Raw genomic sequence first — 27417 nt, forward strand, 5'->3', positions numbered from 1 at the left:
ACTGATATAGGCAGATATTGAATATGTAATTGTGTAATCACTATTTCATTATATGAGATTTAAAATATCAAATCACTCAAAAAAATAAAGCTCTGGTTATTTTGCCCAGCACTAAAAACACTAATGATTAAGTAACACTTTAATGTCACTCTTTACCGAATATTTAAGTTACTGCTTATGCAGATTTTCTCAATATCACAGCCATTGAAGAACATTACGGTGTAAAAAAAAAAGCAGTTTGTAGGTATTCTTAGGCACCGTGTCCAGTGGAAGACGATCTCCCCCACAGTCTTTCACGCGTAGGCATGCGGTGTGTGGCAATGTTGGAGCATATGTTCTTCTGAAGGCTGATGGCTAATGGGCTGTGTTGAGTATAATTACGGAACGACCTGTTGAAACGAGAGGGGGCTCATGGGATGGACAGTAGGGCTTCTGGCTCCCACCTGTGTGTAGCTGGGCTCCTGCTGTGCCCCACAGGTGCTGTTCTTACATATACACACACTTACATGCACACGCACACACACCTGGCTCGGGGTCTCAGGTGGTGAGTGTGCAGTCAGTCTGCCTAGAAATAACCCATCCTCCCCCACAACTAATCCAGAGAGGAGAGCCGAATCCCATGAATGAGTGACTATGTGTAAGACTCTCAGTGCAGCAGCACTCCAGCATTATCTACTGGACACATAAACATACAGGGTATACAATCCAAGGGCTGCTGTTGTTTGTGAAGGAAAACAAATGTAGCCTTTAGATTTAAATCCTCACAATAAAACAACATACAGATGCAGTTAGCTCATGGCAGCTGCTATAGTTGCTGTAGTTTATTATAAAGATCACTTTCTGCTCCAGATCATCCTTATTTGCCCTTTTAATAAGGCAAAGAATTACTAATAGAGAGAAATATTTTGAGCTTTTTCTGTTTTTAAATATATTTTAAGTACATTTTCCATACACATTGTATAATATTAATTAATTGTTTAAAGTTTAAATACTTTGTTGTATCTCAGTTGCTGACATTAAAGTACACTACTGTTCAAATGTTGAAAATGTTGTAAAATGTTGTTAAACCCCCTCAGCTGTTTTAAATTCACTGTAAACCACGGCTTCACAGGGTTTATTGCTTTTATAAAACGGTTATTTCATTTACCTAGTAAGGTTTCACAGAATAAAACAGAGATATAAATAAAGACAGTATTCTTTCACCAAACAATGTAGTTCTTCAGAATCAGTGTTTGTTGAGCAACACACAGAAGTAAACAAAGGTGTATGTTTGCAGTGTAATTTACAACAGCTTCGAATGCAGCTCAACTATGTAATCTAAACCACCCATCACCCACATTTTCATCATTTGGTGTGGACAGTGTCCAGTCCACCAGCAGTATTATAAATATCCCCGTGGGTTGGTAGCGTCTAGGCCCCCAACACACTTTCACACATACAGAGTGAATTGTGTTCACACGCTTCCCTCTCTGTGACACGATTTCTCTCTGACAGAACCTTGCGAAGTGTTACTAAACACCTCTCCAGTATGAAAAGAGAAATGTTTTAATACTGACAACTCTTTCATTGCTTCTGACATATGCCTGTTCTCCGCTATCCGAGTCTCTCAGCAACTTTAAACAGGATTTTAAAGAGCGTGCTTGCGTGTGAGTTTGAGAGTACGCCGGCAGCGCCGCCCGAGTGGGATCAAAATTCCCCTCCTGCATTCATCCTTCTCCATCCTTCCAGTGAGGCCCCATTGTTTAACAGTTGCTTGGCATCTGATACCAGCCGGCTGCAGAGCCTTTGATGTGGCTCAGATGATGCGATATCCATCCTGGGACATAAAAGTACGCCCCACCCTCCTGTTTTTCCACCGGGTTCTCGATGCACAGCATGGGCTGTGACCACAAGCGACTGTCTCACGCACGCATGAGCCTGCGTGGGTTAGCTCGAGGGGAGTCATCGGCCAGCGTGGCGAGATGGGTGCGTGGAAGAAAGGGTTATTAGATAGCTCATCACACTCCTCCGCTGAGGGGAGAGCGAGAGGTGGAGAAAGGAGAGAGAGAGGGATGTGTGATTATGAAGTCATCAGCCATGAACCGGTGGGGTAGGGGAGAAGCGCACGTCCTCAGGGGGCCATTGATTGGTGACCATGTGTTTGTGGCCGATAGACTGTGAAATGGTGTGTTGCTGCACGGCTGTGGCGCACCTGCGTCCCACCAAGGTGATTGATTGGTTTGGTCATGTGGAATGTTCCCATCTGGTCTGCAGTAATGCATTTCTCTCTCTTTCGCCGTCTTGTATCGGGGAGGAGCGGGCATTGGCTGGAGAGGGTGGTTAAGTTAGGGACCGCAGAGGTCAAAAGAAAACATTTCCCCCCCCACTAACAACCGAAAATCACATTGCGCAGACCTGGTCATCCCATTGACTTTCTGAGGTGGGGGTGTTTAGGTCAAATCCAGCTGCTGTGGTTGTTGATAAGTCCACACACAGGACCCTCTTCCCCATCTGGTGAGTCAGGAGATCCTGCAAACCTGTGAGATTCTCAACGAGAAGGAAAAGAGTCACTGCAAGGATTGTGTTTCATCAGGGTCCTCATCAAGGGTTCTGCAGAGCTACTCGGGGAGGTAGTTGTTTCTAATTTAATTATTTTATAAAATTTTATTAAATTGTATTTTATATTTTTATTTACACACTTAAAAAAACACTAGTTTATAATTTTTTTTTTTTACATATTTTATAAATTAATCATATACCAATCGTTTTGAGATGCTATTCTTACATTAGGAGTCTTCTAACAAGACATCCGCAAAAGTTCTGTAGAGCAAAGAAATTAAATTTTAAATGAATTTGTATTTTATTTTTATTACAAAAATAATAATAATAATAATATTTTGAGATATTCTTACAAAAGGGGTCTTTAACAAGGATTCTTCAGAAGCTGTACTGGGTAGTTATATTTCATTTATTTTAGTAGAAGATAATGGGCCCTATCTTGCACCCAGCGCAATTGACTTTGTACACCGACGCATGTGTCATTCCTATTTTGCACCTGCGCAAAACGCGCTTTTCCCTCCACAGAAGCACGTCGCTAAACTAGTGAATGAACTTGCGCTCCCTGGGCGGTTCAGCGCAAAAAAGGAGGCGTGTTCCGGCGCAAACAATCCCTGGTGCTATTTTGCTGTTCCATTAAACAATTGCGCCACTGACCAGAAAAAACCTAGTCTAAAGTCAGTGGCGCGTTGCGCTTTGTTTCTTATGCTATTTTAAGGGCGCATGCTTGACCATAATGTATAGCGTGCACAACGCGAATACACTTTGCTCATGTAATCTACACAGATGCAACAGTTATTTTTGCAAATCATAAATTGTTACACTTAAAAAAATATTAACACATGAGATGACGGAAATCATTGTGGTGTGCCACGAAGATGTGAAAAAATAGGCATAAATCTAGCTTACAAATTATTCAGGCTAATTGTAGTAATTAAGGATCAGACCTGTTTGAGGTCATATATGTATATAAGGACATCTGACAAATTGGTTTGTCCGTCAAGAACCAGGAAAAAAAAATCGATGAAACAATTGTGGCTATTTCCTCCCACGCCTGTTTAACCGACGCTATTTTGGGTAGGTTTCTCCCATCCCCATACAACACAACTTCTCTGTCTTTCATTGCTCTTACAAGAACATCAGTCTCCTCGGCTGTGAACCGCTCCTGGCGTGCGCCTGGTAAATACGCCATAATAATAGCAATCCATAATGGAACTTGCGCACCTGCTTTTAAAGGGAATGTTGGATGACGCTCTGATTGGTTTATTTCACGTTACGCCCAAACCACACCTATGAATAATGAAGCTACTTCAGACCAACCCACTTTAGATTTGCGCCGGGCGCAAGAGCCATTTATCCCGCCGGGAAAATAGCAACAGCGCCGAGACCCGCCCACAAAGTTACTTGTGCTTTGCGCTTTGACACTTGCGTTTCAGATCGTTAAAATAGGGCCCCATGTTGAGTAAAATTGAAAAAAATATGTACTTGATTTATTATCAATAATGATATTCTTTTCAAACTATGTATATTGTTATTGAATGCTAGGCCTATTTTCAGTTTTATACAGCATTTAATGGGGGGCCACTGCTCTGACTTTGCACCAATGGCTTCCCGGGCCTGAAAAAGGTTAAAGACCCCAGGTGTAACTTGGGAGACACCAGGACACATCCTCCACCAATGAGAAACGCTCATGACTCACCTTAACATGACAATCTCGTTCTCCACTCCCATAATCCTCTTCAATCTTTTTTCTGATTCGTCCTCAATCCTGTCCTCGCTCCCTCCTTTTAATTGATCTATTCATTCCATCTAATGACTAATTACATATCAGAGTGCATCAGCAGAGGCATTCATCATCGTAGAACATAATAATCAATGACATTTCAACAAAGAAAAAAATAAATATGCAAATAAGAGCTCATTAACATTTGCGCGAGCTGTTTGAATAATGCCACTGCTGACAAGACTGTAATTAACAGAAACTGATGCTGAGCTCAGGGGTAGCGCGTGTTTGAGATTGTGCCCCTCAAAGAACAGACCCCTCCACCCCCTTCCTACCTGCTCGGCTGGGATCGTGCGAAGGAGGGCATGGAGAGGGCGGGAGGGGACCTTTGGATTCGGGCCCCGTCCTTGGCGATTGTCAAACATCAAAAGCCTCGAAAACAATGGCGAGATACACAAACACTCCAAACGAGGAAACAAAAGGATCCATTTTAAAAGCCACAGAGCCAGTGAGCGAGTGGGTGTGTGGCTTTGTTTGGCATTGTTATGTCTGTGAGTGTTTGCTTGTGTTCGTGTGTGGGCATCGAGCGTTCAGGACTCTGCACTGATAGCTCAAGGTTCTTGCCGACACAAACTTTAGACAGCTGTAGAGCTTTCTTTTTCTTTACCTCTCCCTCCCTCCCTCCTTTTGTTGGCCTCCAAGTTTAGCCCCAGTCCCCCGCTCCGCTTTCCTGCCCGCTTTCCTGTTTTTCTCAAGAATTTTAAGAGAAAATGCAGCAAACACAATAAAGCTGTTCATGTCAGTATTTGGAAAGCCCAATGTGCTGATTATAACAAGTTGAAGGAATTTCCTTTATTGCGTGTGTTAGCCTCGCCATATGGCTCAACACGGCACATTAACTTGACAGGGATAATGAATTACACCGGGGTTCTAGAACTCCAGAACATGACATTCAGACGAGGGAACACGGGTGGATTCTGAGGGACGAAGGGCATGAGAGGTTCATTTGCATTTGGTGTTACCCGCTACAAAGGATCGAGCTCCTTGTCGTGTGTATGTATACGCATCTGGGTTTGTGTGGAGAAAAAAAAAACAATTCAGCGAGGCCCTCGGAATTTACTAGAATGAGAGAAAGAGAGAGTAGAGAGGGATAAAGAGAGGGAGGCTGTGGAGTGTGGCTACTAATTGGCTGTTTTTGTGGCTGCGCTTTCCAATTGATCCCTTGAGATGCTCAGATCTGTACCTATCTGAGTATCAAAACAAGAGCTCTGGTCTTGCCTGGCAGAGCTCTGATCAATAGGGAGCCACCCCAGGAGCCTTTCTACATGGTCACATTTTAATTGTTCCATGTAATCTCAATATTTAATATTGTCTGCCTATTTATACATCCCTTATTAACCCCCTCGACAGGACTCAATGCACCCCTCTTTTGTGTTGGCACTTGTGAAAGTGCATCAATGGTATTTACATACTCCACTGACTGTTAAACAAATCTCTGGGCTGCTGTATTCAAAGTGGTGTTAAAACATACTGATTTGCAGACTTCTGTCAAAAGCTGCAAAACTGTAAATTAATATTTTAGAATTCAGATCTTTTGGTTGGTGGGCTAGTAAATAGAAAAATAATCATGCACTTTCATGCTTTTGTTATAAAGTGAAGGGTTGTTTCTTTAGTTGTGATTTTTTGCAAAGACTTGTGTTATCACTGTGCATTATATGCAGATGTATCGTAAAGGTTTTAAAGTTTAAAGGGGACATCAAATGCCCATTTTCCACAAGTTGTTATGATTCTTTATAGGCTCTTCATGATACGTCTACAGTAGGACTGGGCGACTTTTTTTTTTTAAGTTTGACCAATTTAAAAAAATTTTTTAAATGATTTTAACTAGTCAACCACAAAATTTAACTAAAACATTATTCACGCTACTTTTTCTTTATTAATCCTCTGGTTAAAGATAATTCTGTTCCAAGTGCAGCACACATGAAGTTGTCAATATGATGTAAATGTTAAACAAATCACTTGGTAAATATCTTTGCAGAAAAGATGCAAAAAACTACAACTACATATTGTGCAAACTTGTCTTATACATATTGTGTTCAGAAATAATAAGAGGAAAATTCTTTCGGAAAATCTCAAAAGTAAGGTCATTCAAATTCAAAATGACTGAAGGTATAACACCAGTAGACTTTTATTAACTATAAATGTTCTTTAAAAACAACAGAAGCTTTCAGCCTGTCACCATGATGCAAACATGAAATATCAGACATACAGTAGTAGTTCTTTAGAGGCTTTTTTAATTTGATTGTGCTGCTTCTCTATTGTTTTTTTTCTGTGTAAACATTGATGTGGTTGACTGTAGCTCTCACGTCTCTTGCAGTGTCTCATCCATGAAACGGCATTCAAAAAAAACTGCGCTCAAGTTAAGAAAAGTTCACTCCCATCTTCTTGCATGTTTCACCTATTCCACTGCCCGTGTCGCATCTTTGTCAACACAAAGGCACATTCTGTGTGAATGACGCCTAGCGCTATACAGTTTGTATGGTCCTTCACAGAGCGTGTCACACGTGAGCGGTTAATCATGCACCGATCTTTCTTTCCTCTTTACTGTAGTCACCAGCATATTGTCAGAAGGCCTAATTCTAACATTTGGAATATTCCTCAATTCCTAAAAAAATGTGTCCCTAGTCTAAAGTATACGTTGGTTAGACTTCCTGACAGGTCATGTAAAACAACATGCTTTTTAGCTTGTCAAAACAGCTCTTTTCACAGATTTCAGTGCATGTCTCTTTAAATGATAATGAGCTACTGCTCACCCCACCCCTCTCTTTTGATTTTTGTATATTTGGTGGCTCTCAGTGGCTCTCATGTCTCATCCAACTACCGAACACCTGCATTCAGTGCAATGCTTACGAGAAATCTGCTTAAGAGCATGGAGAAAACAGTGAACAGGCTGAAGGCAGAGATATGCTAATATGGGCAGTCCGTCAGCAGTCATGGGAGGGGCCTGAGCAGTACGACATCATACTGCTCAGAAACTCAAAAGGTTTCATATGATAATTGTGACAGAAATTATATAGTGAAAATCTGATATTTTGCCAGGCAACAGCACTATTTTAGTTACGTAAATAGATTAATCGCAGTTAATCGCATCCACAAAAGTATGTTTACGTAATATGTTTGTACTGTGTATATTTATACATATATGTATTAGTGATCGACCGATGTATCTGTTTACCGATATTTTTCCCGATATTTAAGCATTTTTCCATAATCGGGTATCGGTTTTGTAATATCGGATTCGCCGATTTACGGCGCCATCTTGTGGCCGTTTTGAGATTTCCGCCATTGCAGCCCGGGTGTCTGAGGAGATCAGTCAACAACAACTCAGTGCACAGGTAAATATATGTTCTACTTGGTTTGCTTTAATTAATCAACTTTATTTAACATAACAGACATGCACAAATGAGATCTGAGACATAAATTCCTGATATAGTTAATTTATGCAGCTTGTTTCTAAACAATTGAGACGAACTCATTGAGTCACGTAGTGTAATTCATCATGTCCTGCCCCAATAAAGACGTATCTTTACATGAATTAAATAAAACAGACAAGAATGAGTGCATGTTGAAAATAAAAGCGTTGAATTTAATTCTCTATCTGTTGTATTTGCTCACCATTAGTCTAGAAGAGAAAGTTTGTTCATATTGCTTAGCAACTGACGGATGATCTGGAGGCTTAAGCACGGCGACTGAATGAAACTTTTGACAAGATTATCTTGTTTAAACACCCTAGATTATATTATCATTTACTACATAACAATTATTTCGCTAATACACATATAAATATAGCCTACCGCTTTGTGGAAATTAATTATTTATTATCTCCATGCGCGATCGCGGTTGATTAAGTTATAGTCAAACAGCACTTTGTCAGTTGGCATTTCATGATTTAACGTTAGATTAAATTTAGATCATAAAATGCCAACTGACAAGTGCTGTTTAACTTTATATAGTCTCGGGAAAAAAAGTTCGTTCATATTGCTCAGCACCTGACTGGGTTGATCAGGAAGCCTCAAGCAATGCCACTTAATGAAACTTTTGACAAGATTATCTTGTTTAAACACCCTAGATTATATTATCATTTACTACATTACAATTATTTCTCTAATACAAATATAGGCTACATATACCGCTTTGTGGAAATTAATTATTTATTATCTCCATGCGCGATCGCGGTTGATTAAATTATAGTCAAACAGCACTTTGTCAGTTGGCATTTCATGATCTAACGTTAGATTGAATCTAGATCATAAAATGCCAACTGACAAGTGCTGTTTAACTTTATATAGTCTCGGGAAAAAAAGTTCGTTCATATTGCTCAGCACCTGACTGGGTTGATGATCAGGAAGCCTCAAGCACGGCCACTGCATGACATTTTTGAAGGAAGCAGGCTTTCAGGGCAGAATGCTACACTAAAACCTACACTAAAACCTAGTTCTGCTTAACTGGGAGTAAATAGCTATGCACTCCTAAATAGCCCTCCCGCCCCCACCAATATGTTAGAATCATTTTTGTGCTTTATTTTTTTACCTGTTTTTATTTTTTTACCTCATCAAAGCTTTTATTTTAAAACAAAGACACTTAGTAACAGTGCGCTTAAATTTTTTGGACTCAGACCCCTCTATTTATTTGTGTATAAATATAATGTTTTTTTTTTTTGTATGCAAGGGGGGAGTGATTGTTATAAATAAAATGTTTTTTTCAGCTCATTTGTGTTGTAATAATTGTCAGAAACAGAAGTATAACAGTAAATAAATATCGGTTCTGCATATCGGTTATCGGGTACATAAACATACAAATAATCGGTATCGGTATCGGTTATAAAAAACCAATATCGGTCGATCACTAATATGTATGTATGTATATATATTAATATCATATATTAATGTAAATATTTATGACATATGTTTGTTAAATATGTACATGCATCTGTGTGTATTATTTATACATATATATATATATATATATATATATATATATAAATATACACCGTACACACATATTTAAACACAACCTTTATATGGATTGTGATTCATCATGATTTGACTTGGTAGCCCTAATGAAAATATATTTTAATTTTAATTTTAATTTTTAGTTCACAAAATGATTTCACATAGGTTTAATAATCGATATATGGCTATGACTGCTGAAATCATTAAATATCATTTGCACTGTCGTAACGCTACTATATTTGAGATATGTTGTGGTCTGCAACATGTACTCTGCCTACAGGTGTGTGTGCATGAGCAAATGTGATGCCAGGCGCACACCACACGGACACGCATGTCAACACCTGGATGTCTCCTTGTTGCTTCTCCCAGTTCCTCGTGGGGAGATTGATGAATTCATTTTCGCTTCCATCCATCACTCCTCCAGTACAGCCCCTGTTTTCCCCTGAGAGACAGGGTGAAAATCACTGTTGCTGACAAGCATTGCCGGGGCAATGCCGCAGAAGATTATTGCTTTATTTTCTTTCTTTCTACTCGGCACAAATCAAGGAGGGCTGATATGAAGATGTTTTAAGAGTTCTGTTGCGACAACACAGGCCTGTGGTGAGAGATAGCCAACAGAAGACGTGCTCATAACTAAAGACGTTTTTTTTTTCTTTTTGCTGTGTATATTGTTTCCTTGGTTTTGATGATCTCAAAATGTCTGATTATTAGCTTGAACCTCCTTTCTTTTGACAGATTCTGTAATCTTTAAATGCTCATGGGCGTCAGAATCATGAACAGGGAGAGAATTTCAGGGAAAGTGCTTTTCTCTACTTGAGTGCGTTATTTAATGACATATTGGTGTCAGGACTAGTCTGTGCCTAGTGTCTTGATTGGCCTACACGAGCTGCAACTGTTAAGCCAGCTGTTCACTTACCAACTCAAAACATCTCGACAACTGTAGAGCATTTCATAGCTACTGACTGCTGTTGTTAAATTTCTTGCCACTCTTTACTGGCAGAGTCTGTTGCACTCACGGTTTAAAAATGGTAGAGGTGTGATCAGTGAAACAAGTGCCTCTGACATTTCTCACTGTTTCATTAGAAGCAAAACCCAAATCAACGTGAAACTCCCTTAAGGGGATAGCTCACCCAAAAATAATCATGGAACACATGATATTTTGAATATGTTTAATCCTTGTGTTAAACCAGAAATAATGTATTATTTTGTATTCCTCAAAAGAACATTCAAACAGGATTGGAATGACATCAAGGTGAATACAATGACAGAAATCAAAACGTTTTTGCCAAGTGCTTTGCAGGTTGCGTTGATTGTAGTAAAGAACCAAAATAAAATCATGTTATAGCCGATAACTGATAAATAGCTCATAAAATAAGGAAGTATTTAAAATATTGCATGTAAATTTAAGCATTACAACATCAAAATGTACAATAGGAAAAACAGATATTCATTTTAAGATTTGCTGACAATTGTATTTTAACAGTGTTATTAAATTATTCGTTTTTAAAGATGCATTAAATGACAGCAAAGGAAATGTAAGAACGGGAAATGACGATGCACAATTAAATATCTACTTTTATTTTGTAAGGGGAAAGTAGGCTGTTTTCTGTGAATGTGCCCATCTTCCAGTTCATTAGCTGCTATATAGGTGCAAAGAACAGTAAAAGGTAAAACTATTTGCACTACAAACCAAAGTCTTTATGATGATAATAATAATTTAAAATAATGATTTAAAAAAACAAGCAGCATAACAAACTGTTTTTATACAGCTAAAATAACTGGAGGCGAATGAGACCGGAAACCTTGCACGTTCAAGTTACAAAAGACCACACCCACACTTATGTAAAAAAATAAGTTGCATATATCCAGTAACTCAGTAAATAAAAAATATCTCCCATATAGCCTGGTAACCAATATGTTACCGATATAGAGCCATTTACATTTGTTTGTTGTGGAGTTGGAGGGGCCGTTAACGCTCCCCTGCTGACTGACAAGGTCACATGCTCCAGCTCTCCTAGTCCTCCAAACGTCTATGTAAATGAGCAGACTGCTAGCTGCAGCAGTCCTGATCCCGATTATCCCTGCTACAACCCCAGACATTAACCATCTCTACATGACTAGTCTTCAATCTTCAGTGATCCCATGGTTTTCCTGGCATAGCCTTTTCTCGTCAAACTTCATAACCTCATCGGTTTCCTTCTGTTGCGGCCATTCCCTGTAAACATCTTCGGCTCCCCAGTCACCTGTTTGATAGATTGTGTGACTAGAACGCTCATTAGCTGTGAGTCAGCAGGGGCATTGATAACCTATAGCACGGTGGCTAACCTCCGCGCTTCCCCGTGTGCTGGTGGTGCCGCCATCCCCCGCGTCAGCCCTTCCCCTAAAGGCCGGCGAGGCCGGGACATTCATCATCCGCAGTCAGATCCTGCTTCTATAATGTATGATGTGTCGCGGTGCAGGGGTAGGCGAGGAGAGAGGGGAGGCCAGGAGAAGCAGTGAGGCTTATTGATCAGGCCAACCCCCCTTCATCCGTCTGTCATTGCTCCAGCTAAGAGGAGGAGGAGGATGGTGTGATGAGATAAAAGGAGGAGAGAGGGGCTTGAGGACGTGGCTAATCGGCAGCCTCAACGCCCACTTCTTGAAGTTCATTTCTAGAGAGATTCCCCCTAGTGACCCCTTCTCACACATGTACTCACTGTCACTTCCTCTCACACTCACACACTCTCCTTTCACCTGCTGTCTCGCATATTCTCTGAACTCTCTCTCTCTCTCTCTCTCTCTCTCTCTCTCTCTCTGTCTCTCTGTCTCAGAGAGTGTCTTGGCTGAGAGAGGAGAGGAAAGGAGAGGAAGGTGTGTGTGTGTGTGTGTGTGTGTGTGTGTGAGGGTGTGAGGGTGTGGATGGTGGGGGCAGTGGCCTCACAGCTGCGCTAGCTGGCACTGCTTCCTCAAACATCAGCGCCACAGCCAGCAGCCTGCTTGGCACAAACACTCGCCAGTAACACTTAAACAAATTGCTATAGCAGTGGAAGAGCTGTCTTACATTGTTGATTTTTAACATTCCGAGAGACTTTTTCTCCCCCCACCCCTCGCTTTGCCTTTCTTCGCCTTTGGATGCTTTCAGCTTTTGGAACCCTCTGTGTTTTGAACGCACGCCCAATAATTTTCCACCGCTCGCTCTCTTTCTCTCGCTTTCTCTCTGAATATCAGGCCCCCATGGGTCTCCTCTTCCTCCACAGCTCTCTCAGAGTCATTCTTAATTTTTCTGTTCCCCTCATCCGGTTCCTTTTTTAGGTTTATTTTTGTTCATCTGCTTCTCCTACATGTCTTTTTCTTAAAAATAAAAAAAATCACCCCCCCCCCCACCATATATTTCTTTATTACCGATTTATTTTTAATTCATTATTTTAGAATGTTATATATAGTGATTTAAAAAGAAAAATAAATGAGTTAGAATTAGTTACAAATAATAATAATAAAAATAATACTGAAATATAATTTATTTGGTATGTATAATTTATATTTATAATTTTTTAATGTAACAATAACTATGATAGATAGATAGATTTATATAGTCCAATATAGTTGTAATTTATTCCCCCAAATGAAAAAATAAATAAATAATAACTTTTCTCACTAATTAAATGAGTTCTTATTTTAGCTTTATATGTGGGTGATTGTAAAGATGTCATTGGAACAATTAAAACTCATTAATGCATGTGTCATAATTTCTGACTCTGAATATGTGGGTGTATGTGTGCAGTCAGGTGAATAGGTTCATCTCTTTGTTCGGCCGTTCACTCTGGCACGCTAGACAGTTAAACGCATGTTTACCGTTCAGATCCTCTGGGACTCCTCCTTAGTGGCTGAGGTTACGGCGCTGATCGCGTTAAGGTCCCTCGCCATGTTTACAGCGCATGGCTGTGTTACGCTGCACGAGAGCTTGCCAAGCCATGCGTGCAACTGCTCGCTGCATCCGAGAGACCCAGACCGAGGGAGGATGTTTTTCATGAGTAGCGCTTCCAGCTCTGCCAGGATCTAAAACAACAACGCGGTCTTATAAATTATTCAGCGTGGACAGAGAGTGTGTGACAAAACACATGCTGTAAATGAATATTTCAATGCTGGACACGAGTGCATCTGTAGAGGAAAGGCTGCCTGTGTGCGCCACAAACTCAGAAACCTAAACCTAGCCGAGTAGCAGCCCAGGAAGTCAGGATGAGGGGAAAAAAGCCTCCTAACCTTTAAAGTCGCTGAAAGACAGATGTTTTATTCCTTTGTGGTGACTAAGGGGGAGGGAGCGCAATAGTTTACCCACAACTATACTCCCTCTTCCTTTGCAGGAGCGCAAATCTAAATGTTATATCACGTCTATTGAGATCAGTTTACACCACAGGGGAAGCAGCGTTTTCAGTTAAACCACTGTACCTGATTACGACTGCGTCTCAGAAACTCGCACGCTCGCAGACACGTGGCCTCGTGCACCTGAGCGCAGCAGAACCGAACCTGAACGCAGAAGGTGTAGCGCAAATACTTAACGCAATTGAAGTTACGCAAATATTTACCTTTTCCCTGAAGTAAACAGAATTTAGCTTCACTGCTGTGTTTGTTCAAATGTTTGAAAGTCTGACAAGTATAATATATGATGTTTTTAGAGTTGTTTATCATTTTCCTTTAGGAGTCTCCAGTTTTTTTCTCGCCGAGAGCTTGGAACTGCTGAGTTTAGATATTGTGAAGTGCATGATTCATACGGCTGCGCGCTGTGCACTTTTTATTCGCCCCTTGCAAGCTCACAGGCTGTTTCTGCGACAGGAAAAGGATGGAGATGGATTAGTATCGTCGACTGAGACTCATCTGACCCTGTAGTTTACTGTCTGATGGACAGCTAGAAAAAGTACACACGGAAATAAATTACACATTACTGATGTAATATGAAATATAAATCAATTCCTTCTGACCTTCCGCAGCCTTCATCTGCCAGAACTCACACGGAATGTGTGAGTTTTGGCAGTTATTGTTTGCCTTCCTTGAAATCCCCCTGTTTTTCACATGATTAATGTTTATATGGTTAATGTGTATGGTGCTGTTCTGATTGTTTGTCTCTTTGTTTATCTATAGGCAAGTCTGAGAGGCCTCCATTCTCTGGTTATGGAAGAGAGCCAGGCGTCTCTGGATGCCAGGTAACAACCACAACTTTACTGTTATTATTATGTTTTTACATAGTTTTGCTTTTGTGTGAATCTCACTTAGCCCCTGATTCATCACAACTACCAGAGTGCTGAAAAGTGAACGTGCCAAATACTCCAACACATGGCTCAATTCTGTATACAAGTCCCACCTCAAATCATAAACAGTCTTGGGAATAACTGTAGTGAATATACTATTTTTTTTTTTAGTCAAGCTGAGCTGTAAACTAATGTTTGGGATGTTTTTTTTTTTTGTGGAACAAAATGTTTTCTATTTTAATATATTGTCAAATATAATTTATTCATTTTCCTACTCTGGTTTTCAGTGTCACATGATCCTTCAGAAAATCATTCTAAAGAGAACAGGTTTTATTTGAAATTTTACCGTTACATTTGATTAGATAAATCTGTCCTTGCAAAAAAAAAAAAATATATATATATATATATATATATCAATCTTTTGAAAGTAGTGTATTCTATTTTTTTGTGATACCAACTGTAATACATGGACTATTTGTAACCAAAAATAAAGTGGTGCCTAAAATCATTTGATAATCACAACTGAGAAGAGTCATCAAAAAGTCTGGGAAATTGCAGAAAAGCAGTGGGAACTGTTTATAGTTTCTGATCAGTTTTTCCACATCAGATGATGCTGAAAGAGTGTTTTGTGATGTCTGAATGCTTTCAGTATGAATGCTTTTTAATAGCATTTAATGTGTGATTTAGAAGGAGTGTTTATGTGTAGGGAGCAGGCCTTCAGCACACAGAAACATGACTTTCAGCACTTCCATTAAAGCGGGGTCACAGAGCCCGGCCCTGCTCCCCTCCCTCAGCCACACAGATGTTCCAGACAAAGACAGGATTGTGTGAGCTCTCGCTCTCCCGCTCTCTCGCTCTCCTGTCTGCTCATTCTCTCTGACACGGTTGACGTCAGTCAGTCAGAGAGTATACTTGGAGACCCCCCACCCTTTTTTCCCTCCAGATTTTTTTTTTAAATTGCCTGTTGCTTGCACTTTTGCTCTGTTTACGTTTTGTACGCTCCCTCTCCAACCTTATGATAATGAGTGCAGGGAAACCAAGAAATAAACTCTTTTCCATTCTAGTTCAGTAATATTGCATTGCATATTAGTTCTTTACCTTACGGTTATTAGCAGACAGATTGAGTGGGCATGCAGGGTCTTAGCTTTAAGATTAAATTTAATGCCATGACTAAGAGACGATATTAGAAGAAGGCTACCTCTCCAGCTTAAGTGTGAGGTCAGCACAGCCCTCGACCCGGACGACCCTTTAATAACCTCGCCCTCTGAGCCCAGCGCCCATCTCAGGAGAGGAGAAACTAACAAACGCACCTTTAAAAGCGGCGTGCGGTTTGCGAGCAGTGAATGGCGCTAGTCAGAACGAATGAAAACACGGCAGGCTCTCCGGCGCGTTCGCTCATTCATAAAAGAGCTTTCTGAAAGGGAATGCCAGTTCAGACATTTTGTGTGGGAACTGGGGAATTTATGCTGGCCTGCAGCTGCACAGATCAGAGCCTGGCAGAGACTCAGTTTGTCTAGTCACTGAAGAAAAACAGGAAGAGCGAAAAAGCCGTTCGGTTCCTGAGCGAATGTGGGAAGAATGCGGGCTGCAGGGTGGCTGCATTAATATTCTGAACCCCGCGTGTTAATACGGCCACCGCGTCTGCTGTGCATATAAACAGATGACTATCAGGTGCAGAGATTATCGGAGAAGCAGTGTTTTTAATACGCGAATCGGGCGCCTAATAACCCAGTCTGCTTCGAAAATTGAGCAATGCACATTGCGGAACCTAATAAAAGGCCCTATTTGTTCAGCAAGTGCCAAGAATGGAAATATCTGCACTAGTAATCTATCAAGTGTGTGGCAGTGATGGGAAGCGGTTACAGGATTTCCACAAAGCCAAACAGCCCGTCTTTTTATGAGGTTTGTCATCATTTGCAGGCTAAACCTCTCCCTCAGCAAGGCATTATTGCATCATTTGAACCTGATGTGGAACTGTGCACCTTTTATTGAGTTAAATATTCAAACTGTCTCAGCCAGCTGTGTCCCTGTATCTCTGCCTGCCAAGCATCTCATTGGCTGCTTTCTTTTACTGGCAAGTTATTCAGCAACAAAAACAGTGGATTTCACATAGGCTTGGGAAGGGAGAACAATTCTTGCAAGTGCATTCTTTGTCTGATGTGAACCAAACAACATACAACAATACTCTGTGTTTCCTGCATGAAACATACTTCACAGACAATGTAGTCAGATTCCCGAACGGTTATGAACCAGGTTTTTTTTGTTTTGTTTTGTAAATTAAAATTGTACAACGCCGCCAACTACCGAACTAATGACTTTTACAAATCAGTTCTTCATAGTGAACCAGAAATAAACAGCACAAACAGTTTTGCTTGATTCCCAAACAAAGGACCCTGGTTACAGTGTAAACAATGTAGTTAAATTCCATGAGCAATATGCCTTAAAAGGTCAATTGTGTTTGAATCTGAACCATTCATTACTATAGTCAGATACCTGAACAAAATAACACAAAAAAATGAAAATATTCTTCACTTCGTGTTGTCCCGAACCTTTATTCATCTGCATAACACAAAACAAAAAATGTGTGGTGTTTTGTTTTTGTCCATGCAATTAAAATAAATGTTATCAGTCCTAATCTGTTTAGTTACCATTATTCTTCAAAATATCTTCTTTTGTGTTCCACAATCATAGAATCATTTCATTTTTGGGTGAATCATCCATTTAAGAGGCAAATGAATCAGAATCTCACAACGCAGTGTAGTTTGATTCCTAAACACATGACTCTAATAAACTGTAATAAGTGAATAAAAACCATTCAATGGTACCAGTAAAGTCAGATCAAACGATTCTTATGAGCCTTTTTAGTAAATCAAAACCAAAATGCTTGACCAGTGTAGCAATACACATGTATATCTCTGCATGAAAGATAAGTTTTATTTGTCAGTTAATTTTTTTACATTATAAATTCTAAAATGCTTGTTTATTCTTTTGTTGCTCTCTGTTGTTTCGCAATATGTTTGACAACATCTGACTAAAGGCTACCCTTCTGTTGCAATCTTTAACCTTGTAGCATGAAATGCCATGATCCAAACATGAGAAATGTGAAAATACAGAAGCGATAAGAGGCAAGCGGTAGAGAGCTGTAGGTAAGCTTTGCTCCCGTCCCCCGTGTGGAGGATTATTCTGATTGTTGCGGCAGGATGCGGTTGACAGATGACTGCTATTATCTCCACCAATCTGCCTGACATTTCACTCAGGAAGATGATTGTTCAGATGTGAGCGGGCTCAAAAGCCCCTGTGATTCTGTCGAGTGTTCTTATGATGAACACTACTTCTCAGTATCCCCAAGATTGACCGGACTGTGGTGTAAGCGGAGTACTTGTTTTAAAGGCTAAACCACCGAGGGCAGTCATTTTCCTCTCACCTGCTAACACACGGCCGTGTTCACACGTAAACATCCGTACCCTGGAGAGGAATGAACAGAGCTTTTGTCAGTATATCGCCGCTGTGATCGCTTGTACTCAGTGTTAGGGATTTGAACACAGCCCAAACCCCCCAAGTATTAAACATCGCTGTGTAACTCATCCTGAAATGATGTGAATGATACCTCAAATCATGTAGCTTGTTGGCGAGGGGTGTATTATTACTTTTCTAAGAGATCAGACTTACCATTTTAACTTGGAAGATGATTTATATATATATATATATATATATATATATACCCACGTCTTATCTAGAAACCTGAATATGACTAGAGCTTGGCCTCTTTTTATTTATTTATGTATTTTATTTTTTCTACTAGCAACAGCCTGGCGTCATACAAGTTTTGCTTCAGGAAAACGTACATTTCTTATTAACTCTAAATTTAATTCAACTAAGATCTCACTAATCCCCTTGTGTTTCATGGAACCACTAGTTCTCTGAATGTAATCTTTAAATAGGATTTGACTAATTTCACATCACTGTAATAAACCACAGCAAATCCCCCTAAAATCACTCTCTACCGAATGTTAAATTAGTATTCTATCAGTCATTCATCTGACCCCGGCGCTTCCCTGTCTTGCTTTTGCATCGCGGCTAACAGTAAGAAGATAATATTGCTGTAAGGATTTCATATCATTGTACAAAGGCAACACTAGTCAGTCTGCTTTGCCTTGTCAATGTCAATGATGCCACCTCGCTGACAGCCTGTCACTTTGGAGAGCTGGTTTCCCCCTCATTCCTCCTGCAGTAAAGGAGAAGCCAACCTGATTTTCACACGATCTGATGGCCCTTGTTTTAATCGGCTAAATTCCAGGAGGAGTAGCTATTTTTAAGTGCTCTTCTGTAAGCCTCGACAAGTGCTTTGATTATGACTTCTATCTGACTTTGACATTGAATTTATTTTCCTGTATACCAGGGTTAAGCAAAAAAATATGATTGCAATATTTCTTTTCCTATCGTGCAATATCAATATTTATCATGATATTACTTTGCCATTAATGGGGAAGGAAGCGCTTTTCACATGTCTGTCAGACCTTGAGAATGAATGCGACGTAAATCGTTTGTTTACAATTAAACTCCACAGAGAAAGCTGCCATTTAATTTCGCGCCCTATGAAATCAATTTTATTTTCCCCCTAACAATAATCAGTTTTTGTTATATGATTTAATACAAACCTATCATCAAAAACGGTGTCTAATGAAATGAATGAATAAAACCTTAACGTTTTAATCGAAGTGCAGTCAAAAGAAAACATAACAGCTAATTTACAACAAAACATTGCGTTTTTATTTTTGTGAGGTACAGTAGTCAAAAGCCGCTCTCTAATGCATGCTGGGTCTCTCAGTCCTGTTACCTGATTTTTTCATCCCCCTCCTCACACTACTCTTTAACTCGGCAGACGATTAGGCTAATTGGGCTTCTTCTCTAATTGGCCTCTTAACCCAGTTTGCCGGGACGAGTGACGAAGTGGATGTTGGTCAAGGGTGCGATAGCCTCTGGGAAAACCATTTACAAAGCCTGAAGCCTACGCTAATCTCCTGGTCATCAGACACGGGTTTGGGGTCACTGTCTCTCTTCTCTCCTCTCGTAATTGGCTCGCCGTCAACAGTCTAGTGGCCCTGTCGACTTCATGGGCTCTATACACCGGGTGTTTTGTCAAGTTAAGGCAGCACGTTTTTTTACAGGGGAGCTGACAGCTCCTGAGATCAGACAGATGGTTTAATGAGGCTTGAGCAGGCCACTGTCGTACCCCCCTGCTCCTTCCTTCACTCTCCTGGGCCTGCTGCTCTTTTAAGTGAGGATGTGTCCCTGGCTGCATGTGGATACGCCCTGGGCCGTGATCAGGCCTGATCAATAGCAGTTCACCGTGAGCAGAAGGGGAGGGAATCACTAGGTCAGACTGATTGGATCGATTTCTCCTTGGACTTCACTGAGCTGCTGGCACTCTCACATCAATAACTGCACAATTGTGTTCAGTAAAGAGAGGAAAGAGCAGAAAAACTCTCAGGGTTTTTTCCCCATAACGAGTTCTGATTGTGTCCTTCTGTGAAGCACTAAACCTTCATTCACGGGTCACACAATAATCTAAAGTAGTCATACATTCACCTTCATATTTTATATTTTAATCTGGGTGATGCTCATTTTATTTTTTGCAATTTACTACTTTTAAAGTTACAGTTCAAAAGCCCTGTTACATTAAAGACTTCAGAATGAGCTTTTGTTCAGAATGAGGTTTTTTATTGCTGATATTATCGAAGTAAAATTAATTTCACTATTTTATATATTTTCTTTGTTTCCCGTCAAAACTTTGGGCTTGACACCATGTCATTTTTAATCTTATATCACAGTTAGGGATGCTTACTATAAGATTGCTATAAGATTTAATCGATTTATTTATTTATTTTTCCAAAGTCAGTAGTGGCATATATATTGTACACATAAAAGCATTTTTTTTTGTTTCACATTTTTTACATTTTACAATCCAAACACTAATCTTTATATGTAATCTTTCTCAAAATATTATCTATAATATTATTTTCTTATTGTTCATTATGTACATTATTTAGATATATAAATGATTTATTTTAGTTTTTATTTTTAACTTATTTGATGATAATTGTATATAATATTAAAGTATAAAATGTTAATATCAGTCATTAATGGGTTGTCAACCATATTGTGAAAACAGTCATCGGCTTTTCTGTTCTTTTTTTTTTTCTACATTTCAGTTTGTATTGATTTTATTTCAAAATATGTTTTTGCACACACATTCACTTCTTTGTGCATTAAGATGTTGGCTCTTGGCCCTGGCCTGAACTCTTTTCTTTTTTGTCTGTACAGTCTAGTCTGAGGTCGGACATGGGGCTGGCAAGCCCAGGGCCCGTCACCACCTCTGGGAAGTCGCCCACTCCGTTCTACTCTTATACTGGCTCCAATCCACGAAGACGTTCCCTTCAGGACTCTGCTTCACTGGGTTAGTGCCTGTCTGATGCCCTCAATGAGGAAGCATGATTATAATGCCATGGTTATGTATAAAAATGGACACTACTGGAAATATACATTGAGCATTAGCTTTTTTTTTTTTTTACGTTGAATTTAAGAATTGCTCGATTTCTGATGCTTTCATATTTGTCTTTGTAAACCTGTAATCAAAGAGACATCTGACTGAGTGCCACCGCATGCTCATTTATTTCTTTTTTTTCCCCCTCAAATGTCTCAAAGTTGTTTTTGTATGCTCTCCACAGATCCTCTGCAAACAAAGAAAATGCGCAAGCCCCCTCCTGGCCTGCCTACATCTGTGAGTACAGCATCATTTCATCTTCCTGCCATCGCTTTGCTTTAAAAATAGATGCTAGTGCACAAACAGACGGTTGGTACGGCGGCACGCGGTTTTGAATTCCGTCTTATCAAAGTCGTCCTCTGACACGGCGGCGGCGTGTACCTGTGCGTATGTCGGGCATGTGTACACGGGAGCCCAAACCTGCCTCTCAAGTCAGCTCTGTTGTGTTTGCGGATCCTCCGTTTGGAGCGTTGCGGGCGTAGGTGTGAGGTAATGATGCTTGATTGATTTGTGAGGCTGCCCCATCAGCGCTCTCGCCCCCCTCTCCTCCTCTTTCCCCCAGGAACAAGGGCTCAGGGACACGAGCTGTCATGCCGCATCCCCGCCACAGCTCTTTTGATGTTTAATTAGTCATTATGTAGCCAGAACAGGAGGACAGACAGAGATTAATAACGTGGAATTGGGGGGAAATTTCCATGGGTGATAATCCCAGTGGAGCACCAGACATTAGGATTCGGAGGAAGTGTGGAGCTCAGCTTGACTCCGCCTGTGACCTCCATTGGTTCAACTCCAACTCAACCTTTCTGTATGCATAAATCGCACATTCAAACAATCATTGTGGGAAAACGGAGGGCAGATAGTGAAAGCCTCCTTTAAGATTCTCCCTTGTGAATGCGTGAATACAGCAGCGGCTTTAGCACAGAGATCCCCCTCACGTTAATGCAGCAGGAATCGGATTCCTCCCGCAGAACAAAACGAGGCCTTTGAGGGCTGCGTGGCAGCAGGATTAGTCTTCGTGAGCTCTCAATAATCGCACGGCGCACAGGCGAGAAATCAAGCGCGACTCTTCGTGAGGCGTGAATAAGAAGTTGCGCAATGCACTTTTGTCTTTGAATTTGTGTTTGAATCGTAGCTTGTCTGTGACAGAGTCGCTCTGGTGATACGAGACTCGGGGGGGGAATGGGGAGCCAGATACTTCTCGCTATTAATGCCAGAGGAAAAAACAAGCGGAGACAGAAAAAGACGGAGAGGTGGGGTGGTAAGGGGGTTGAGGAGAGATTGGTGGCCTCGTGGGGTACATCTCTTTGTTGTGTAAATGGACATAGGGCTTTTATTTGTCACTACTTAACACATGGCCGCAGGTGCACTTGTGTGATTCATAACTCAAAGCAGCTCAATTCAGCGCAGGGTAGAGCAGTGACAGTGCACACCGGGAGTATAGATCTCTACTCTTGCAAGAAAGGATGGATTCTCTTCGAAATCCCACTCAAAACTGATGAGAGAGTGTGTTAGGACCTGTGTTTCCATCTAAGTTGCGAATGTATGCAAAAAAATATAATTGGTTAAATAATTTGTAAATAAGGCAGCTTTTCCATTCCTTGTGTTCAAGAGCACAAAATCATCACATTTTAGAAAAATGTATGTGAAATATAAATACAAAATTGTGGAAACCACGAGGGCTGTTTTTTTCTAAAGGAATATTTCACCCAAAAAGTAAAATTAAGTTATCATTTACCCACCCTTGTGTTGTTTTAATGCCGTATGCACTTTTTTTTCTCTTTAGGACCACAAAAAGAGAATTTTCGAGGGTTTGGTGGAAAACAAAACCAAAAGTTTGTCTATTATTAAACAAAAATCCTGACCTTGGCCATTCATCTCTCTACACAGCTGCACTTTCACGAGACTCTATTAGTGCAGCAATTCACTCCAAAAACGCAACACAAAATACAATCCACATGCTCTCTTCTCAGAGGTAAATATGTATGTTGTGTTCATCGCAGCAACAAGCTATCGCATTCACTTCTGTCAACTTCTGACTGTCATGATAACCGGAAGTTTGGAGATATTTAACTCAGTAGAGAAATTACACAGATGCTTTTTGGGGGGAATTTCTTTTCATGTTGTGTTTATTCATCTTAATTTCTTACAAATTGTGTGCTTTTCCTGGGCAAGTCTGAGTGAACTGCTGTACTTATAGAGTCTCATGAATATGCAACTGTGCACAGAGACCAACGGCCAAGATCAGGAATTTCGTTAAATAATACATTAACTTTTGTTTCGTTTTTCAGCAAACCCTAACGTAAACCCCCAGAACACTTGCATTTTATGACTTGTTGCATAGGATCATTCTGTGATACTTTTGTGTCTGCTTTTTAAAAGCTTGATGCTGTTCACTATTCACTGCCATTGTTATATCAACAAGCATAAGTGTGGCTTTTTTATACTTCTGCTTATGGGGTCTGAAAAAGAAACAAGGGAATACAACATTAGAACAGCACAAGGGGAAGTTAACAATGCCTTCATTTTTATTTTTTGGTGAACTATAGCTTTAAATGTAAGGAATGAATTGTGAATAACAGCGACAAAACTTTTTTGCATATGATAGCGTATAGAGCATAAGGTTTGCATATAGTGTTGCCTTTCAGTAACTGATAGTATGTGCAAACATATGTGCTTGACACATGTGCACTAGAAAGCTTCATACTTGTCCAGTGTCTGCACTTTTTCTCTCCAGAAGTTATAAAAATGACTTTGTACTCTTTAAACTGAACTCCTTCATGCAGGCAGGCATCAGTGCAAACATTTATTGTATTGCATCTCCAATAATTTGTTATTATTGCTCCATCTCAATCTTTTCGTCATTTTTTTTTTTTTTTTTTTTTGTGAAACAACGGGCAGCCTTGTGGACAAACTAAGCAAAAAAGTTGAGTATGCAGAGTATGCATGGTTAGAAAAATTCTAGCTGCGCTTGGAGTTATTTTTATACTCTTCATAGGAGTAAATGTAAATCACATGCAACGTACACATGGACTTGAGAGCAACAGTAAATGATATGACTTGAGGAAAAGTTATGTGACTCTTTTTTTGACATGTATCAAAGAATTTGTGCTTTTATCTGCATTTTCTACCTGCTTTTACTCATGTTGTTGTTTTCATCCAGCATTTTTATTGAATATCCCACTAAATCCATGGATAGAGACCTAGGTATTGATCCATGTAGACAGACATTGTCCCATTACTTTTTAAAATCTTTTTTAACTATGAATTTATTCCAGTAAATGTTTTGTTACTTTTTTTTTTTTTTTTGCAACAATTTAAATCTCATATTTGTGTTTCCATCCAAAATTTTTACTACAATATCCAAAGATTTGCATATACATATGGATGGTTGGAAACCTGGTTTGCGTGGACTGGCATTTGGTGACAGCCATTAGTCATCATGATTGGACAAGAGATGTCGAAGACATAGACGTGGGAATAAAGGACACTGATACACCTGCAGAGCCACGTAGGGCCGCTGGGGCAGCTGTGTGTGTGTGTGTGTGTGCATGTGCATGCAGTCTGGAGGGTACCTGTACAGTGGGCTTGCAGCTGCAGATGCCTGGAAAGCTTTTGCTTGTGTAAGCAGACGAGCCCCACTAGAGGCCCGTAGAGCTGCTTGATAAACAAAAAGAACACAATGCTTCCCATCATCAAGCACTCCGCAGGGAATACAACCCCCAATTCACCTAAAAATACTTTAACTATTTACCTCTTACCAGCTCATCCCTTTTTTAAACGCAACACGGCTGATGGATCGGCGTAGTTTACGTATAGATGTAAATATTTATGGAATAACATCCTCTTCTTTTTGGAGCAGCGAGGGCATGCTTTGCGACATAAAGCCCTAAATTAGACATGGCAGCAGACTGGGGATGTACAAATATTTATAACCGTGTTTGATTTGTGTACTCGCTGTGTTGAGAAGATGAGGGAACCATATTAACCCTTGAACTGCAGGAAAAGGTTTAGAGAAAGATAGCGGATGTTTGTTTTTCAGTCACTAAACATTTGAAGATTAGACATAAGTAAAGCGGAAGGCTTTAGGGGGGAAAAAATCTAATTGTGATTTTCCTGCTTAAGAAATAGAGATTGAGATTTAAAAAATAAAAATCATATTGTGATTATGTATCAATACGATTATAATAGTAATAGTTGCGATTATTATTCAATATAAATATTAAACAAAATTAGTGGACTACTGATTTATTAGTGCTTCTTATTACCAGTGTGGTGAAATTGATGGCGGACGAGTTCCCAAATTCACGTTACAAGTAGGGCTGGGTATCATTCTAAAATTTTCGATACTGATAGCGATACAATGACTTCCTGAATGATACTTTGCAAAATAGTGCAAATAGTTTTAATACAGCTCAAATAGTCTTCAGTTTACACATTTGTTTTAAAACACATAGCTCAGACAGAATCATCATTTCTATTCATTTTCCACTGATTTATTGATGAACATTAGCAGCTTCCAGTGCTGTCTGCCTGTGTTCTCTATTCTATGAGTGCTGTTCTGACTCAAAGGTAATAACATTTAATTTCAGCAACAGTACATGGTCCAAACACACATTAGATGGCAATCGGAAGATATTACAAACTAGGGGTGCTCCGATCACGATCGGCCGATTGTTATGCGCATCTCGTCAGTAAAGCCGGTTCTCTAATCAGCGGTTAATTCCATCAGGTGTGTGATTTCACATAGAGCAGCTGTTACTACACAGAGCCGTTGTTAATAGAGAAGATGCGCAAATCCACTTCATTTTCAGCGTTTTTTGGCGCATCTTCTCAGTTAACAACGGCTCTGTGTAGTAACAGCTGTTCTATGTGAAATCACACACCTGATGGAATTAACCGCTGATTAGAGAACCGGCTTTACTGACGAGATGCGCATTAACGATCGGCCGATCGCGATCGGAGCACCCCTATTACAAACACTCGATGGTGGTTTAAAGTGAGTTTTGAGTAAAAGCGGAATATAAATCTTATTTATTGTCTTATGTAGCATGATGCTAAAGTGTGCATGAATGGTCACATAACACGTGCTTTTGGTCGTGTTGTATGAACGGACATCTGCATATGATCGGAGCAACACGCAACTCCCGCGCTACCCTCCGTTGGAAATGAATGACTTTTGGTCTGTCATGTGTTACTTGAGGCAGTGGAAAGCCAGATTGAAATGCAGTGGAAACGCCAGTATGATGAGGATCATTTTCATTTTAAAACTAAAACGCACCAGTGTAAATGTAGCCTTACATAAGGGGGCTGGGACGCATTCACACTAAATCCATAGGTGTGAGCCACGTCTCTGAGTGTAACTGGTGACGCAGACTGATCGGTGTATTACATTACCATGAGAGCTACAGAGAGCAGACTGATCCGTACACTTTCGAATCGCTCTCCTCTCAAAGATATCAAACAATGATAAATTTGCACCGCATTGCTTCCAGTCGAGCGCACCTAGCTGCAGGCTTATTTTGCTCACTGACGTTGATGAGATTAACCCCTTTAGTGGAAAATCCCTGGTGTGTTGCTGTATTTACTGCAAATCAAGCCACTCTGAGAAACCGCAAAGCATTATCATTATGAGCTGCTCACTTGTAAATGAACACAGGGCTGCATTTCACTGTAAAATGTGAAGTGTATATATTCATTTATTTGAATCATTGGATTATCGCACTAAATGTATCCCACTTTCAGCCCAAGACATTTCTTCAGTTTTAGCATATGATGCCTAGTGTTTTTATGAATGTCTGCAAGCAGATGTAGGTCGGGTGCTTTGCTCGTTGCTATGAGCGTGGCAGGCGTGTGCTCTGCAGTTTGCATGTGCGTCTGGTGCAGCGGCAGCCATGCTGTCAGGCAGCTGTGTAGGCACCTGTGCTGAAGGACCCTGGCCCTCCTGAAAGCCACAGAGGGAGAAAAGAATCAGAGGCGGATGAATGGCCCCATGACTTTGGGCAAGTAACTGCATCTAGTGGGAGATTTATACTTGGTGGTGAGCCTGGAGCTGCAGCCTATATGTGTAAATAGCCAGGCTTTTTTTAAACACCCTTGTCATGGGCATGACTGTTTGATGTGACAGTGCCTGTACCGGGGCGCCGATGTTCAGCCCAGAAGAGATGATCGGAGAGAGAGAGAGAGAGAGAGAAAGGAAAAGAGGCAGGGAGAGAAAGCAGCAGGGAGCGCTCGCATTCCTTCGGGCCCTTTTGCATGTGAGAACACTGGCTGTGAATGACAAAAAAGATTGTCATTTGCTCTTGATAGATCTCTCAGGCACCCTCGCTCAGGCAGAAGTTGCACTTAGCAAAGAAACGAGCACTAGGAGAGAAGTGAGAAGAA

General features: G+C 40.3%; 1 protein-coding gene across 5 annotated transcripts in view; it reads left to right on the forward strand.

Moving 5' to 3' along the window:
- Nucleotides 1–27417, forward strand: part of LOC113106301 (transcription factor 12-like) — a 113438-nt gene that overhangs the window by 55326 nt on the left and 30695 nt on the right. For all 5 annotated transcript variants that reach the window (XM_026268061.1, XM_026268060.1, XM_026268062.1 and 2 more), the window contains exons 6-8: nucleotides 14386–14447; nucleotides 20817–20949; nucleotides 21221–21273. In XM_026268061.1, coding sequence (XP_026123846.1) covers nucleotides 14386–14447; nucleotides 20817–20949; nucleotides 21221–21273 — 248 coding nt within the window. The remainder of the gene's footprint in view (nucleotides 1–14385; nucleotides 14448–20816; nucleotides 20950–21220; nucleotides 21274–27417) is intronic.

Source organism: Carassius auratus, chromosome 7 (assembly GCF_003368295.1).
Source record: "Carassius auratus strain Wakin chromosome 7, ASM336829v1, whole genome shotgun sequence".
NCBI lineage: Eukaryota > Metazoa > Chordata > Actinopteri > Cypriniformes > Cyprinidae > Carassius > Carassius auratus.